Source organism: Gavialis gangeticus, unplaced genomic scaffold (genome assembly GCF_001723915.1).
Source record: "Gavialis gangeticus isolate Ggan-Ray unplaced genomic scaffold, GavGan_comp1, whole genome shotgun sequence".
Taxonomy (NCBI): domain Eukaryota; kingdom Metazoa; phylum Chordata; order Crocodylia; family Gavialidae; genus Gavialis; species Gavialis gangeticus.
Genome location: NW_017729004.1, coordinates 38,048,163 through 38,065,337, shown reverse-complemented (window position 1 = coordinate 38,065,337; position 17,175 = coordinate 38,048,163). Strand labels below are relative to the sequence as shown.

The 17,175-nt window shown below is 43.5% G+C and overlaps 1 protein-coding gene across 2 annotated transcripts in view; it reads right to left on the bottom strand.

Annotated features, from left to right (window-relative positions):
- Positions 1 to 17,175, bottom strand: part of LOC109291307 (UPF0061 protein PFLU_0444-like) — a 45,560-nt gene that overhangs the window by 25,417 nt on the left and 2,968 nt on the right. For both annotated transcript variants that reach the window (XM_019508256.1, XM_019508257.1), the window contains exons 3-9: positions 15,747 to 15,811; positions 15,589 to 15,645; positions 15,391 to 15,489; positions 10,250 to 10,317; positions 2,658 to 2,745; positions 1,226 to 1,295; positions 530 to 602 (exon numbers count right to left, since the gene is read on the bottom strand). In XM_019508256.1, the coding sequence (XP_019363801.1) occupies positions 530 to 602; positions 1,226 to 1,295; positions 2,658 to 2,745; positions 10,250 to 10,317; positions 15,391 to 15,489; positions 15,589 to 15,645; positions 15,747 to 15,811 (520 nt within the window). The remainder of the gene's footprint in view (positions 1 to 529; positions 603 to 1,225; positions 1,296 to 2,657; positions 2,746 to 10,249; positions 10,318 to 15,390; positions 15,490 to 15,588; positions 15,646 to 15,746; positions 15,812 to 17,175) is intronic.

Below are 17,175 nucleotides of genomic sequence, written 5' to 3'. Positions count from 1 at the left end.
CCCCCCCCCCCCCCCCCGTTCGGACCATATTTCTCATACAACAACAAAAATTCATTAGCTGGCTGGACACTAAGAACCAAACATTGATATTGGTTTGATGGCATATTATAATTTTCCTGACTCCCAAATTCTTTCCATACATGGAAGGAAAGAATAACTCTCATCCCTTCTGATACGCCTTCATCTCCCTGTAATCAGCTTGTTTTCTTCTGCTAATTGTGTCTACCACCACTGGCAATTTTTCTCAAGCCCTCCTATAACTGTTTTTTGCTATGCTATGTTTGCCTTGTTCTGGTCAGACCTGATGAAGAATGCTTTGCATTTGAAAGGTTGTCTAATTTGATCCCAACTATATAGTTGGTCCAATAAAAGATATTACCCTAAGAAATCCTTGTCTCTCACAATTTCTGGACTACCACTGTTACAACATCACTCTTACACTATGACACACTGTATACAAAGACTGTTATGAGACCATAATATTTTGCTAATTCCACATTAATAATTAAAAATAATTATCCTAGCTTACCATGAGCAAAGCCCACAGACATCCACAATGCAATCAAGTTTGCAGTCTCTGATACCACTCTAGAGAAAAAATCCTGAAATCAAATATATTTTTTTTACTTCAGTCCTTTGTGATAATGGAAGTCCTACAGAGAGTTTAGCTTATATTTCATCTGGGATGGTTTGGATAGAGATGATTCTGCCGCAGGCAGGAGGTTGGACTAGATGACCTCTGGAGGTCCTTTCCAAACCTACTTCTCTATGATTTCCAGGAACACATTTTTATCCCTTTCAGAACTTTTACAGGGTGCTCCTAAGGAACTGGTTCCATGGCAATCTTATATAAGTGCACTCAGAGATAGATACGCACATGCAGCTTATACCTTATCTATAAAAAGTGTAATGGTAATGAAAAAATATATTGCATTTATTCTGGGCAATGCAGGAACCTGCAGTCCATTACTACTATTTGTTTACTATGCAGAAAGCATGGGGGCAGTGCCATTACCACAATAAAGATAAATTCTTTATTGTGGTAGGGAGGGAGAACTGTGAAAATAGAACAGAAAAAAATTGGGAAAAAAATGCCTGTTCATACAAACTGCAAGGTCACTTCAGTCAATGCACAACCTTTTTTAAAAGTTGTTTTCATGATCATTAGTGTAAGTAATCTATTGTTCCTATGCTCATGAAAAGTGAAAGCCTCTCCAATGCTCACCAGATATCTGTTTGAATCATTCATGTTTATTGATGGAAAATGTTCTTGTATAATGAAGTCTAGCAATGATCTGCCAAAAAAAAAAAGAGCATCAAGTGTTCTTTATGCAAAATTGACATTTTTAGAACTGTTATACCAAGCAAGTGGTGGAATCACTCCTATTTTCCATATTTATGATCTGATCCCAAGTCCCCTGCAGTCAGAAAAATAGACTCCTCCTGATTTCAGCAGGCTTTGGATCAGGCACGTATATATTTTGTTAACAAGAGAAAATCTAACATTTGTTCATAAAACATTATTAGATGCACTCATGTAGAATTTAAAACCTTTCTGAAGTGCTAAATTCTCAGAAGACAGCACCATATAGTTTTATGGCCTGGAAAATAACATTTTGTGATTAAATTGTTGGCTTATAAAAAAAATAAGACAAAATTCCATCCCAAAATTTTCCAAAGAGAAAACTTTTATCACCAAATTCAGAGCTGCTTGCCAGAGTCATTGTGGTTCCTTAAGTATTGTCTCCATGTATCCCAACCATGGGTACCATTCAGGCCCTCAGTGCATAGGCCTTGAATTTCTGCAAAACCATTCACAATGGCTGTGCATACACCCACCAAAAATATATACAGTTCAACCCAAGTCTTAGGGTATATACAGACATTCCATGTGTGCCCGAAGAACAACCTTTCTCCTGGAACAAAAGGAGAGACACAGATGTTTATGAGATTTCTTTTGGAAAAGAACAGGCTCTTCCACAAGAAGTTAGACTGGATACTCATTTCATCCACTACATCAGAAATCTACTACAAAACTTCAAATAATGGGGAAGGGAGAGTAAATAATTGTTATTCCTTGAATACCATTTTCACAGATCTCCAGTCTGTCAAATAAATGTCCAAAGAATCTTACTTATATAAAAACTGTAGAACTGCTCTCTCAAAGAGAGCATTTCAACTTAGTAAAAATGGACAGCATAATTTCAGTGATGAGGAAACTACAGGGAATATTAAAAAGCATACAATTCCAATTGTTAGCCACAAACATAATTCCATTTTAAATCTTACATGCTTCTAGGGAATATATTGCAGGATACAGCTCCATTACTGGTTTATTTCATATTTAAATTACATTACTTCCCACATACCAAAAAAGTCCTGTTGCATTAGCATTTTGCAAATGTAAGTGCTGAGGTTACAAAAATGTACGCAACTGTTCAGCTAATGCAACTAATTACACATTAAGCATATGTGTCTGTTCCTACAGGATCAGGCCATAGAGATAAACATGTAAATCTATTAATCAGTGTTTCCTTAAAAGAAAATAGTAAAATCAGTTGAATCCCACCAAAAAAGTTCATTTCCTAAATTACACATTCATATATATTTGACTTATATTAAAATGAACACAGATACTGTGAAAGTTTTGTTCCAACCTTTGTAAGTCCAGTTCCCCAGAATGAGCTAAAATTTCTAATGAACCTATGCGAAACCATGATTTGGCAACACGCAGGACTACTGCACCTAGAACATAGACACATGTTAAATTTGAATAGATTATTAACAAATTAAGACACACAAAACAACAGCAAATAATTACATATGCATTTTTGCATGTGGGAACATATAAATAGTACCCACACCTACACAAACATAACTCCACACACATTAATTTCTCATATCAACATTTTAACATAAGGGGTCCATCCAGATGAGCAGGAACATGCATTTCCCTGGGGACAAGTAGCAGAGGCACACCTTGTGCTGCTGCTACTTGTCCCCAGGGAATGCCCATGCCAGGGACTCTGGCGTTCAGCAGGTTACCCCAGATGGGGTAAGGGAGGCTGGGGCCAGCAACTGTGCTGCCCCAGCGGCCTTACCTGGGGTCCTGGGGGCCTCCTGGAACTGCAGCTGCGGCTCTCCAGCAGCAGGAAGCCTGGCTGGCAGCCAGAGTGTGGCTCTGGCCACCCAGGCTCCTGTTTGGGGCAGTGAGCACTGCCACTGTGTGCGCTGCCCTTCTTTTTCTTTTGGCATGGGTATTTTTGACCCTGGGATCTCTTTGGGTCAAAAAAATCCCCCGTGCTGCAAAGTAACAATGCAGGGAATCCCTGTATGTGTGGTGTGTGGCGCCACAGATGGGTCTGCAGTGGCATGTACTGCATGTCCACACTCATCTGGATGCACCCAAGAAGTTTAATTTGCTTCAAAATGATTAACTATAAACCCATTTAAAAAAGAGAAGGAGCTTCTGTAATAGACAGTGAACCTAATTTTCATCAGAGAAAGAAAATGTGATAAACAATGAGGGGAAAGACAGAAAGGTCAAAAGAAATGAACCAGAAGTAGAAGTGGCATCGTTTCAAAAGTGACTAGTAGTTCAGTTATCTAACCATTTTGTAATTCTGACCTAGAAGCACACAGATCAGTGGTTCTCAAACTTTTTCAATCAAAGGAACTCCTCATTAAACTCAAGGCACCCTTCAGAAAATGCCAGCTCTTAGTTTTCACTTGTTTTTTTTACTACAAAAAAACAATAGAGCTATTTGTTTGTTGCAAAAAATTCAGAAAGACTACATCAGGTCAGAATGTTTTTAACACTGTGGATTCCTATTTGAAATCTAGCCAATGCATCACAAGCAGGGCTAACAAAGGGATACTTCCTCTCTACTTGGCACTGGTGAGACCCCAGCTGGGTGCTGCACTTCAAGAAAGTTGTGGAGAATCTTGAAATGGTCCAGAGAAGGGCAACAAGAATGATTAAGGGCCTGGAGGACAAACCTTATAAGGAAAGACTAAGAGATCTTGGACTGTTCAGCCTGGGAAAGAGAAGACTGAGGGGGAACTTGGTGGCCATCTGTAAGTATACAAGGGATGAATATCGGGACCTGGGAGAAAAAACTGCTCACTAGGGTGCCTCAGGGGAGGATAAGGAGCAATGGCCATAAACTGTCAGAGGATGGTTTCAGGTTAGATGCAAAAAGAACTTATCTACGGTAAAGGTGACCAGAATCTGGAATAGACTTCCCAAGGAGGTGGTGCAGCCCTCAACCTTGGAAGTCTTCAAGAGGAGACTAGACAGACACCTTGCTGGGATCATATGATCTCAGCAGTATTCCTGCCCAGAGCAGGGGGGTTGGACTCAATGATCTTTCAAGGTCCCTTCCAGCCCTTAATTTCTATGATTCTACGATCTCTGGGTTTATCTTGTAAATCATGTCTGTACATCTAAAAGTGCTAACATTGTGTGGCACCCCACAGCACACTTAAAGGAATCTCAAGTCACCCCAGGGTGCCATGGCACCCTAGCTGAAAATCACTGGCAGACCAAAGGGTCAAGAAAATCCTTCTTTTCAGGAAAAGGATCATTGGTCACAAGAAATTAAAGCAAAAGGATGTTGCAGAATTGATATGGAAGGCCCCTGCCAACTAACTTAAGACACCAAAACTATAAGGGAAAAAACCCCCTATAAAACAGGGGTGAAGAGGGAGAAGGATGCTTTGGGCATGTCTCTGTTCCAGTTTTCTTTTCCAGACATTTTCCAGGGGAAGATACTCCAAAATCTCCTGTTCTCATCATCACCACACTCCCTTCTACTGACGCAGCTCTTTCTCCATGGAATCTATTTTTATTCAGAAAAAAAGCCATCAGCAAATTCAACTTCCCCTTTTCACAGGTCTTTTACACATCCCCAAGGAGGAACTTAATAGCAATAAATAAATCAAGTTTCTATGTTAAGTTATCAAAGCAGCTGTGATCCCCTCCTTCCACCCAGCAATCAGCACATTCAACCTCTCCCTTTTGCTAACTCTTCTTCCATCTCTGTCTCAATGAGGGTTAAAATTTTATGCACCAATAATCAAGTCAAGTTTCTATGACTGGCCATGGATGCTACGTGCTTACCCCTACCAAAAAAAAGTTCAGGTGACAGGCTAGAAAGTCCAGACGTACCTTCTACGGGATCACAATATCAAAATTCCCCCATCCTGTTTTGTTCTAGCAGTCTTATCTGAAAAACTACAGGTCTTTTGTATGATACATTTAACACGGAAATCCCTTTAACATACTGAATATAAAGCTCTAAGGGAATGCCATATATATTTTAATGGATCATAGGAAAGTAGGGCTGGAAGGGAACTCACAAGGGCATATAGTCCAGCTCCCTGCTCAAGGCAGGATCACCCCTAACTAAACCACTCCAGCCAAGCATCTGTCCAAACTGCTCTTGAAAATATCCAAAGATTGTAAGTCCACAATTTTGCTTGGCAACCTGTACAGTGCTTGACCACCCTCGAAGTCGACATTTCCTCCAAATCTCCAACATAAATTTACTCTGATGCAGCTTGTAGTCCTGGTCCCTACAACCACAGAGAGAAGTTCACCTCCATTTTCTCTATAATCCTAGCCAATACTGCAGCAAGAAGGGGGTGAGCAGGGTGACCACCGCAGGCACCAAAGCAAAGGGGCGCCAATAGGTGCTGCACTGCACAGCCAGGGTGGGGCAAGGCATGGAGCCACAAGTAGTTCGGTTGGGGGGGCACGGGGACAGGGGAAGGGCAGCTCCCACTGCCGCATGCACTCCAAGGCAAGCATGGGGAGGGGGGGGGATGCAGCACATGTGCCCCGTGGATCTGTGCACAGGGTGAGGGCAGGCTGCACCTGTGGGCTTTTCCCTGGGCACCAACTTCATTGTTATGGTACTGATCCTAGCCAGACCTAGCCAACAGTTCCCCAGACTGTTTTTGTGCCTGTAATTATTCCATCCCAAGTGCAGGACTTCACACTTCTTGTTGAATCTCACCTGATTGGTTGTGGACCACTTTTTCAGTCAATCTGGTCATTTTGGATCCTCGTCCTGCCCTCTAGAGGGTCTGCAGCTCCCCCCAATTTGGGAGTTATCTGCAAGTTTGCCAAGTGTGCACTCAATCCCATTGTCCACATCTTTAATGAAGATGTTGAACAATACCAGAGCATGGACACACCTCTGGGGAACCTCACTTGATGCCTTCTCCCAACTACATGTTGAACCACTGCAGACTACTTGTCAAGCACAAGTAGTCTGCACTTCCAACTAGTTATGTATCCACCTTACAATACTTCCTTAGCTTGGTAATGAGAATGTCATAGGAGAGAGTGTAAGCAGCCTCGCTAAAGTCAAGGTACATCATGTTCACTGCTCTCCCCCCATTCCACAGAGCCTGTCACTTTATCACAGAAGGAAATCAGGTTGGTCAGGCAAGAGTTGCTCTTGGTGAATCCATGCTGGCTGTTCCTAATCACCTTGTTATCCTTTAGCTTGGGGTGGGCAAAAAGCAGCCTGCAGGCTAGACCTAGGTTGCCAAGGCATTTTGTCAGGCCCATGGCAGGGCCCTTGGCCCTGCCCAACAAAGGCTCAGGGGGCACCATGGGCCACAGGGTGTGCGGCTGGTCCCACTGCCTCAGGTGTACAGTGGGGCAGGGGTGGCGTGCCAGCTGGATTCACTTCCCAGTAACCCACACAGCAGCAGCTCCTTCTGGCTGCCACTGCCAGACCCAGCCCTGCTACCTGGGCAACCCCCGCTCACCTGCCCTGCACTCACTGCCAGGAGCAGCAGATTGAGTAGGCAGGCAGGGTCTCCATGGAGACCAGCTGGGAACCCCCAGAGGAAGGGTGCATGGCTAGACAGACAGGATGGGGACACAGGTGGGCAGGAATCAGTGTCCAGGAGCAGGATGGGCAGGTGGGGTCAGGATCAGTAAGGCAGTGACAGCATGGGGTTGGGGTTGGGGTCTGGTGCAGAACCACAATCTGCTCCCAGCATGCCCCTGCCCATGAAACTGGTACCTGTCAAAGAGATGTGCAGATGCTGGTTCCTGCCCACCCCTGGCCCCATCCCATTCACCTGGCCAAGTGTGTGGGCCACTGAGGGAAGCTTTGGTGAGCTGTTGCAAGCAGAGCAGGTGCTGACCTGGCCCATGACAGCTCACTAAGGGGTCCTCTGGCCCAAATAGTTGCCCACCCCTGATCTAGATGCTTCACAATAGATTTTTTGAGGACCTGCTCCATGATCTTTCCAGGTATCAAGGTCAGGCAGACTGGTCTGTAGTTCCCTAGGCCTGATGGCCACCATACATGCACTTTTTCCAATCATAGTTTCATAGTAGCTAGAGTCAGGAGGGACCTGATCAGATCATCTAACCTGACCCCCTGCCACAGGCAGGAATGAATGATGGGTTCACAAGACCCCAGACAAGTGATCACCTAACCTCTTTTTGAATTTACCCAAGGTAGGGGTGAGGACCACTTCCCTAGGAAGTTGGTTCCAGATTCTGGGCACCCTAACTGTAAAATATTGCCTTCTGATCTCTAACCTAAACCTATTCTCCATCAGCTTATTACCATTGTTCCTCGTCACCCCAGATGGTGCTGGGGAGAATAGGGCTCTTCCTATTTGCTGATGATCTCCCTGGATGAGTTTGTAGGCAGCCACCAGGTCCCCCCTCAGCCTCCTCTTGCCAAGGCTGAATAGGTTCAGGTCCCTCAGTCTCTCCTCATAGGGCCTGTCCTGCTGCCCTCTCACCAAGCGGGTGGCCCTCCTCTGAACTCTGTCCAGGCTGGCCACATCCTTTTTAAAGTGCAGTGCCCAGTACTGGATGCAGTACTCTAATTGCAGCCTGACCAACATTGCACAGAGGGGGAGTATCACCTCTCTGGACCGGCCTGAGATGCATCTTTGGATGCATGACAAGGCATGGCTGGCCTTGCTGGCTGTGGTCTGGCATTGGCAGCTCATGTTCATCTTGGAGTCAATAATGACTCCAAGATCCCTTCCCGCCTCTGTGCTTTCAAAAGGGGAACTCCCCAGCCTGTATGTATGCTGCGGATTCCTTCTCCCAAGGTGCAGCACCCTGTATTTGTCTATGTTGAACCCCATCCTATTCTCATCTGCCCACTTTTGTAGCCTGTCTAAATCTAGTTGCAGCCTCTCTCTCCCTTCAAGTGTGTCCACCTCATCCCACATCTTAGTGTCATGCGCAAACTTGGACAACGTGCTTTCAACCCCCTCATCCAAGTCACTGATGAAGATGTTAAACAGTGCGGGCCCAAGGACCAAGCCCTGGGAGACCTCACTGCTCACATCTCGCCAGGTTGAGTACAACCCGTCCACCACTACTCTCTGGGTGCGCCCCATCAGCCAAGTTTTTACCCATCCAACTGTGTAGGCATCAATGCCACAGTCACCTAATTTATTGATGAGAATGGGGTGAGAGACAGTGTCAAAGGCCTTCTTAAAGTCTAGAAAGACTACATCCACAGCAACACCATCATCCAAGGATTTACTTACTTGGTCATAAAAGGCAATCAGGTTGGTCAGGCAGGACCTGCCTTTGATGAACCCATGCTGATTGCCCCTGAGCATGATATCCCCTGCTGGCCCCCAACAGATGTGCTCCTTGATGATTCTCTCCAAAATCTTCCCAAGCACCGAGGTGAGGCTTACGGGCCTATAGTTACTTGGGTCCTCCTTCCTCCCTTTCTTAAAAATTGGGACCACATTAGCTGGTTTCCAATTCTTCAGCACCTGGCCAGATGACCATGAATGCTCATACAGCCGGGCCAAGGGTTCCGTGATGACCCCTGCCAGCTTCCTCAACAATCATCTGGGACCTCACCTAACCTCCACAAGTTCTCAAGAAGGACAGCTAATGGTTCTGAAATATCCTAGGGTACTGAAAGAATTGGCTGAAGTTATCTTCCATCTAGACCTGCTGACTTAAAAAGGATTAAGAACTTCTTGTTCAAGTAGGTATATCCACAGTAAAAGGGACCCTACAATCACTTCAAAAGACTGAGACCAAAAATGACAGAAACTGCCACACAGGTTATATTGAATTGCTGCTCCTATATAAAAACAACAAAGATACAGCTCTCCAAAGCCCTGAGGGCCAAGACTGTGCCTTCCTTTGCCCATGCATATGGATGATGCCTGACGCATTGTGAGCATGGCTGGAATGCAAAGAAAACTTGGAATAGCTGCAAAAGCACTGAAGGGGTTTTAGAGTTCCTGCTCTTATAACTATTCTTTGCCACTTTGCAGTAGTCTCCAGTCTAAGATACATGCAGGATGACGGATTCTGCTCAACTACTATAACAAACATTAGGTAAACTAAGCCTTTTGTTTAAAGACCATGGTCCCAGCTTTTGATGCTTTCATATACTACAAGAAGTTGAAAAATAAGTATTTTACTGTCCCTCTGTATACGGTATCAGGCCAACTTTTTATAAACTATAATAGGGAAAATCCCCAGCACTACATTAACATCAGTTCACTCACTCCCACAGAGGAAGGAATGGATTGACTGCTAAAGTAGGCTGGTTTCCAGTGTTTGTACCAGTCATTCCACCCCTTTCAGAACAGGTTTGCTTTGGCTAGTTTCTAAGGTGAAAATCTGCGCTGCCTTCTACAAGGCTACACAATACAGGGGTAAGATCATGGATGGCCAATGCAATGAGCACTCTCAGCATTGCTAGTATCTATGCAACTGCACCAATTTAAATGCAAAGGTGGCAGATTTCCCCAGTACTGCCAGGTTGGGCTTTTGCAATCACATTATAAAAGAGAAGAGACTCGCAGGTCAGATAAGCTACAACAGTGGGGGCCAAACTTCTGGCAAATCAGCTACAGACCCTCTTTGAGTGCTATGTTGATCCCCTTTCCTTGCCTGATTTGCTGCTCTGCTTCTTTCTCTATGCTTCCTGCTCAATCTGCAGGATCAAAGGGGCTGCCTGTGCCACTTGTAGCACCCATGCTGCAGGTTGGCCACACCTGCACTATAACAGCAGTCTTATCCACAGCCCTTCATTTTGATAAATTAAGAAACATTTGAGCACTTATTTTCTCAGAGGTGTAACATTTAAACAAGGACTCTTTATGCACTCAAGGTATCTGTCATAAAAAATATGGGAGACTACAAGTATACAATGCATAAAAATCAATGAAGAATGGAGCCACAATGTTGCACTATATTATTTTAAGAACCACTGATTACCTCTTTCTTTCTTAACATTTCCATTGTAAAACTGGTCTCTCCACACATCATCATCACTTACAACCAAGCTGTAAGAAAGGAGAAATGAAACCATTAAACTGTGAAAAAAAAAATTATATCCCAACCAGTCAGATTTTATCATCCTATTTCATTTAAAAAAAAAGAAAGAAAAGATAAGTAATTGTTGGACAACAAATGATGCAGACAGGCAGTGAAGAGGGGGTACATGTTATTAGCAAAAAGTGTTCATCATACTTGCATGTTCTCCATCCCCACAAGCCATCCTTTTATCTGCACTATCTTGTCATAATCGCAAGCTGTGCATTCTCATGGGCAAGGATTGTTTAGGGGTTTTTTTTAGTTCTTGATGTAGAGCGCTCACAACAGCAAGGGCCCTAATCATCCATTGGTGCTATTTTAATATCAATATTAGGCTCAAACTTGCAGTATATTAACGAAAAATTAAAAACTAAAATATAAAAAGGAATTGTGATGAAGGTTCCTATATTTATATGAACCAGCGGTATTGTACTAGAACTCTTCCAGACACACTTGGGATCCTCTTTAGTAATGAGGAGCATAGCAGACAGTACAGTTGAAAGAAATAATTAATTACACCTCTGCCTACTGAAAGAATGTACCAGCAGTGACTAGCAAGGTGAGGAAACTGGGTTTGCTTTGTAGCTAATTTTTGCCAGGCAGATATTTAACCCAGCCAGAGGTACAACATTTTCTCCCTTTTCCTGGGAGGAGGGCTGGGAAATCATAGAGTCTGGCAGATGGTCCCTTAACCCTGCAACTAGGCACAGAGAGTCTTACCTGGTTTGAGTACTGTTCTTTAATTTTTCCTTGCCAATGGACTGAAATAATGACTCATTCAGGATCCACAAATAACTAGATTTGGGTCTGTTAAAAACCCAGATATATTTCACTATCAAAAAGAAGGGAGAAATTCTGTTTTCTACTAGAACGTGGATGTGTAGCGTCTAGTTACACACAGACCTTGGACTGTTAGCTGATGGCTTCAGATATTATCTGAACAGTTGCTACTAACCATAAAGAGGAATCAGCCAGATTGCTGAATAGGTAGAAGGGCAAAAAAATAAAAAGCTGAAGTTTGAGGTTTCCCTAAATAATTAAATTGCCTTTTCTTTCAAGATACAACTAGAAATGCAACAAATGTCTTTGCAGGAATATAAAAAGGAAACCAGAACCAATGGATCATTGTAGGAAAGAGAGGGATATAAATCAAATAATAAATATAGAAATATAGAAATAAATGAAATATTCAAATCCCATCTCACTGATATAGAAACGATTAAGTCCAAAAAAGTGGTCAGTATTTCCGAATAGCTGAACTTTCCATCCAGTTCATAAGATTGGAAACCATCCAAAGTAGTTATAGATTCAACTGTTTGTTTAAACTTCATTAAATAAACATTAACACACCTACCCTGCAACCCCCAACTGCCACAGACAAAAATCCACACTTCGTCAACCAGTCTACAAGACCTAACCTTTCTTATAGCCAAATAAATAGATTTAGCAATGTACCCGATAGGTCAATTATTTCAGACCAGTATTATTTTCAAAGTTTCAAGTCCAAGGGTGGGGGGGGCTCCAATACACCCAACCCCACCCTCCAGCACAGGCTGGACAAACCCCAGATAGAACTCCCTCCCCTTTCTCCCCCTCCCATTCTGAAGACAGCACCAGAAATGGTGGGGAGCAGGAGGAGTGGCGCTAAGGGAGAGTGGCTGCAGGCATGCAGCTGCTCCAAATTGGAGCTCGATCCCTCAACCCCCCAGACCCATCAGTGAATGACTCATGGGTCTGGGGGAATGATGTAATTCATGGCTCTTCTTGTGAAGCGCCATGGGTTACAGCGGGGAGCTGCATGTCTGTCAGCACCCAAAATCAACTGGCTCAGCAAGCAAATACAAGTGCCTATATCTCCTGTTTTCAGAGTGGTACACTGACAGTTGGTGGGATGAATCTGGCTTAGGGGGCTAGATTTCACCTTCCTAACGCTCCTGCTTCGGAATGCCCAGCTCTTATGAATATAAGGAAAGTAAATTTTAATTTAGATATTTATTAGAAACAAACGAACCACAGAAGAAACATTCTGTGCAATGTGCCCAATGGAAGCTCCAATCTATAATTTCAACAGTGCCAGAAGAAGCTATTTCCCACATGTGGTACCACTGCAGTCGTAGACTGGAGCTTTCCTGTTGAGAACAGAGTATATGAAGTTAATGGAGTAAAAGTCTCTGCAGGGCATTCTTGGATAATTACATGGCCCTTTCGCACTTCTGCTAAGACTCAACAAGAACTCTGTAAACAAACTAGAACTGGTGAGACACGACTGCTCCCCATTGGGACAAATACGGATATCTGCTTGATTTCTTCAAAGGAAAATTTGACAAAATAATTCTGAAAGGCTTCAAGTTCATGCAGGCTTTTATGAGAGACTTTGTTCTACCAACACCAGTGAAAGTCCTAAACAGTTTGCCAACTACAATGGGATAAGGCATACTATGTATTTGGCAGAACTGGTACACAGTTAAATGAGTAATGTTTGAGACTGTTTTCTGAACTCAGCAATTTGTCAAGACAACAGCAATGAAGGACATAACCTTGCCAGAGGCTTTCATGCTGATTTCTAGACAGACGTGTGGATTTTTGACAATTGTCGACACTTTGGGACCTTTTGTTGAAGTAAGTGAGCAGACCTTCTAAAACATCATTTGCAAACACTGCACTCCAGCAGAGCAAATGTGTTAAAATCAATGCTAGAGAGATTTGCAGACACTCTGCAAACATAGAAACCCCACGAAATTGCCCTGTGACAGCTGAGTACAAAGTATTTGCCACAGAATATTTACTTTCTTTAGAGTGAAATGGCTGAACCCCAGCCAGTCAACTCACTTGGAATACAAAATAACAGTCCTAGAGTCCCCCTACCACCTCCCCACAGCTTATATTCAAGCAGAGTTGGGTTTAATATAAAAATATTTATGTGATCTCTTGGGGCTTTTTTCCTGGGAGAGCACTAATAATAAATACCTGCTATTCTCTTAGATTTTTTTCTGGGAATTATTTCCAACAAATTTAAAGAAAAAAATGGAAGAACTGAAAAACCAATTGTGATCTCAAAAAGACACCACTCATTAAAATTTCATTTCTGGTTAAAAATAATTTTCTTATCAATCTTTACACTAACATATAAGATTATTGTAAATGAAATATAAGGATTCAAAAATAGCTGTTTTTTTCCATGCATTTGCTTTGCATTTCTGACAATACCTGTGTAGATAGTCATTTTTTCTTTTTTTCTAAATAGACTTACACAAGTGCTTAGCTAAGTTCTGAATAGACTTACACAACTTTTATGTATAAATATGTCATTGACTATTCAAATGTGTCGAGTTAAGCATAAGCATATGTAGTGGGGCACTGGGGTGTGCCTGCTCCTTTAAGGGAGCAAGCTGCCTGAGAGGGCATGTCCAGGTGGTCAAGTGGGCTAATAAGAAACTCACCTGACCGGAAGAGGACACAGGTGGCAGCTATATAAACCCAGAGCCTGAACCAGTCAGGCTATCCCTCCCCAGCAGTGAGGAGCCCCTGACAGCAGACCAGCAGCCAGGCTCATGAAGAGACTTAGATTTATTTAAACAATTCTGCAGGCCTGGGAACAGAGGACAGTTTACAGGGGGTTTACAGGCACGTAGCCTTTGTTTTATGTTACACCCCTAAAGGATTTGAGGTGTCTGCCAGAGGAGCTGTGAGCCCAGAGGAGCAGCTGCGAGTGGGACCAGGGTTCTGAAAGCCTGAAGGAATGGCTGTGTGCAGCACCGGGGGTCTGAGGGGCCCAAGGGGGCCAGGGCTAGCAAGCTAGTCTCTCATGGGCAGCTACAAGGTGAAGAGCTCTGTGCAGGAGGGCTCCTGAATGCACTGATATTTTACCTGTGGAACCCCAGTGAAGCTTGGGGAGCTCACAAGGCTAGCCCAGGGCTGGAAGGTATACTGGCATTAGAGGGAAGGAAAGGTTTGCCTTCTTAAAAGGACCTATTGTTTATGCTGCAGTTACACTGACACCCAGGAGGGGTGCGACCAGACAGGAGCCAGGAGCAGAGCAGACAGGGGCCAGGGGCCCAAAAGGGCCAAATGACACCTAGTACCTCAAGCCAGGTCTGATATAGTGGGCCCAGGCTAGAAGGCCTAGCTGAGAGGAAAGGGGTGGTGGCTGAGGAGACCAAAGACCAACAAGAGATCAACATTAGGATAACACCTGCGAGGCTTGGGGAGTGGTGCAGGGGAGCACTGGAGCCTTGTAATTATTCCCTAAGGCTTTAGGTGCCCTGTGGGACACAGTCAGCAAGAGTGGCCTCAAGAGTGAGGGGCCTGAGACCTAGGAATAATGTAGTGAGACTGGTAGGGTGCCAAGGAAACCCAGTGAGGGCCCAATTAGACTGGGGCTCATGCCAAGGCCTGTGGGAAGCCTCTTTCTTAATATTATCAGTAATATCAATAATATCATCAAGGTGTGGTGGGCAAGAAGGGGCAGGCCGGGCACAGTTGCGGAGTCGCCAGGAGATGTAATGGCTGCCCCTGGGACTCCAACACTGCTACAGCATATAAAACCTAATCAGATAGCAAATTCATCCTGCCCTTGGTGTCGGATTTTTATATAACAACAATGAAGAGAAAAACACTTTTTTTAAAAAGAGAGAGGAAACTGTGATTATAAGCCCATAAAAATTGGAAGAAGGAATTAGTATCAGAAATGGTTCTTCAGCTAATTTTAACCTATTTTTTAAAACTGACAACACTGTACGTTAAAGTAACTCTTTTTAAGACACCACTATTAACCTCACCTCATTTACTCATCACCAACTGTATATCACAAAAAAAATTAATCAATTAGTAATGAGACCTAGAAATTATTAGGAAGTTTTGCCAGTCTAACAAATGAAGGAGGTGTATTTTTGCCCCTGGCTGTAGTGTGCATCCACAGAAAAACCATTAAGCCTGCTGCCAAGCCTCAATGATGCATTGTTCAGTGCAACAAAATTCAGTCCCAAAACTCAGCATCATGGTACCTTTAAACATGAATGCTGTGAAAGAGAAAAGAGGAATACCTAGCAGCTCTGCTTGTTGGAATGCCAAGGCAGTGCATGGCTTCACTACACAAAAATTCTCGCACAGAGGAACGAAGTACAGCTCTTCCATCACCATCCCTACAAAGAACAAAAAGATAGGCAACATTTGTCTTGTTTCTAAAATTTAAAGAGAAAAAAAATCAAACTTCTGTATGTATGGATTTAAATATACTGTACCTAGAGTATGGTGTCTTTCCTGAGCCTTTTAGCTGTAGTTCCCACCTCTCACCATACCTATAAAAACAGTACTAGTGTTTTTACCACTAGGATAGTTTCTAAGTGATATTTAGCTGAAATGTGGCTTGTGGATAATTCTGATATAAAGCATACTGTACCTGTTTGTATACACTCCAATCATGTGGGCTCTTCCATCACCAAGCTGACCTGCCCAGCTACCAAACTAAAAAAAAATGAAAATTATGCAATTTTCCCCTTGTTATCATTTACAGTTGTTATGTATCAGGGAACTGTTTACGTTTAACAAACACTTTAACAATGGGTGCGTCTACACGTGCCCTGACAGCACTGTTGTTACTGCGCCATCATTTAGTACTTCTTTTTGGAAGTGGCATGGTTCTGTTTAGCCACTATGTCACTGTAGCAACGTGCTATAGCAAGAAAGCATGTTGCTACAGTGATGTAACTGCAGCATCACAGTTTGTGTCTGCCAACGCCACATCAATGTAGTATCTCATGTAGACACGCCCAATATAATGTTGTTCAGGTAGCAAATGCTTATTCTCAGTTTAGGATTTATAGATGTGAATTATCTTACTGAAGCCAATGTGTTTTCTCAGTTATAAACCCTAGTGCAGACAAGAAGCATTTGCAGGATCAAACTATACCATAACATTTCCAAAAGGAAGAAAAATGAAGAGGGAGATGAAAAAACACAGCAAAAGAAACTGAGCAATACTAGTAATAAAAATTCTCTCTCTTTGGCTTCTATTTAAGTACAGATATGGCTCCTAATCCCACAGTATTTGAGTCTGACATCCAATGTCATTTTCTCACTGGAGATTACAGACCATGTTATACTATTCTTATTCCAGGAGCAGTCCTATTGATTTCAATGGGGTTTTGGACACCTTTCAAGCCTCTGAATGGATTATACTCACCATGGGCCACAACTTGGAGGTAGCCTCTGAGTGCAGAACTCCCAAACCCTATTCTCAGAGGACAGTGGATGACACAGCAGTAAAAAAGACAGCTGCAGCAAGTAGGATAAGCAAACAAGAAGCTACAAACAAATATTAAAATTTCTGCCTGTAACAGGGAACCCTAACCCTGTTACTAAGAGACAGGGTGGTCCCTTTAAATCCAGAACCTTCCAGTCACGGCTGGCCAGTCAAGTAGGGGTTAAGGCTCAAGCCCTGCAGCTGGTCAGGTGACAGGAAGAGGAAGGCCAGGACCCTACAAATGGCAAGTGGAGAAGGCCAAAGGGGCAGCAGGGAGGTGGACTCCCAATGACTACAGTGCTGGTGCAGCAAGACTGTGCCATGCCCTGAGCCATCCTCATGGTCATCTAAAGTAAGCAGGCATGTTGCCTCTCTTGTTTAATGTTAACACTGGTGGCTTGGGTGAGGCTATTTGGGGAAGGAGAAGGCCTCATTGGGGGCCCACTGCAGTGTGGGGACCCCAGCACCAGAGAGGGCTCAGTATTCAGGGGTGAGCTGACCCCAGTACCACAGAGGGGCAGAAGCCTGAGTGAGGTTTTGGGGTTTTTTTGAGCTAGAGCCTGGGAGTCAAACCCTGATTAGTGGG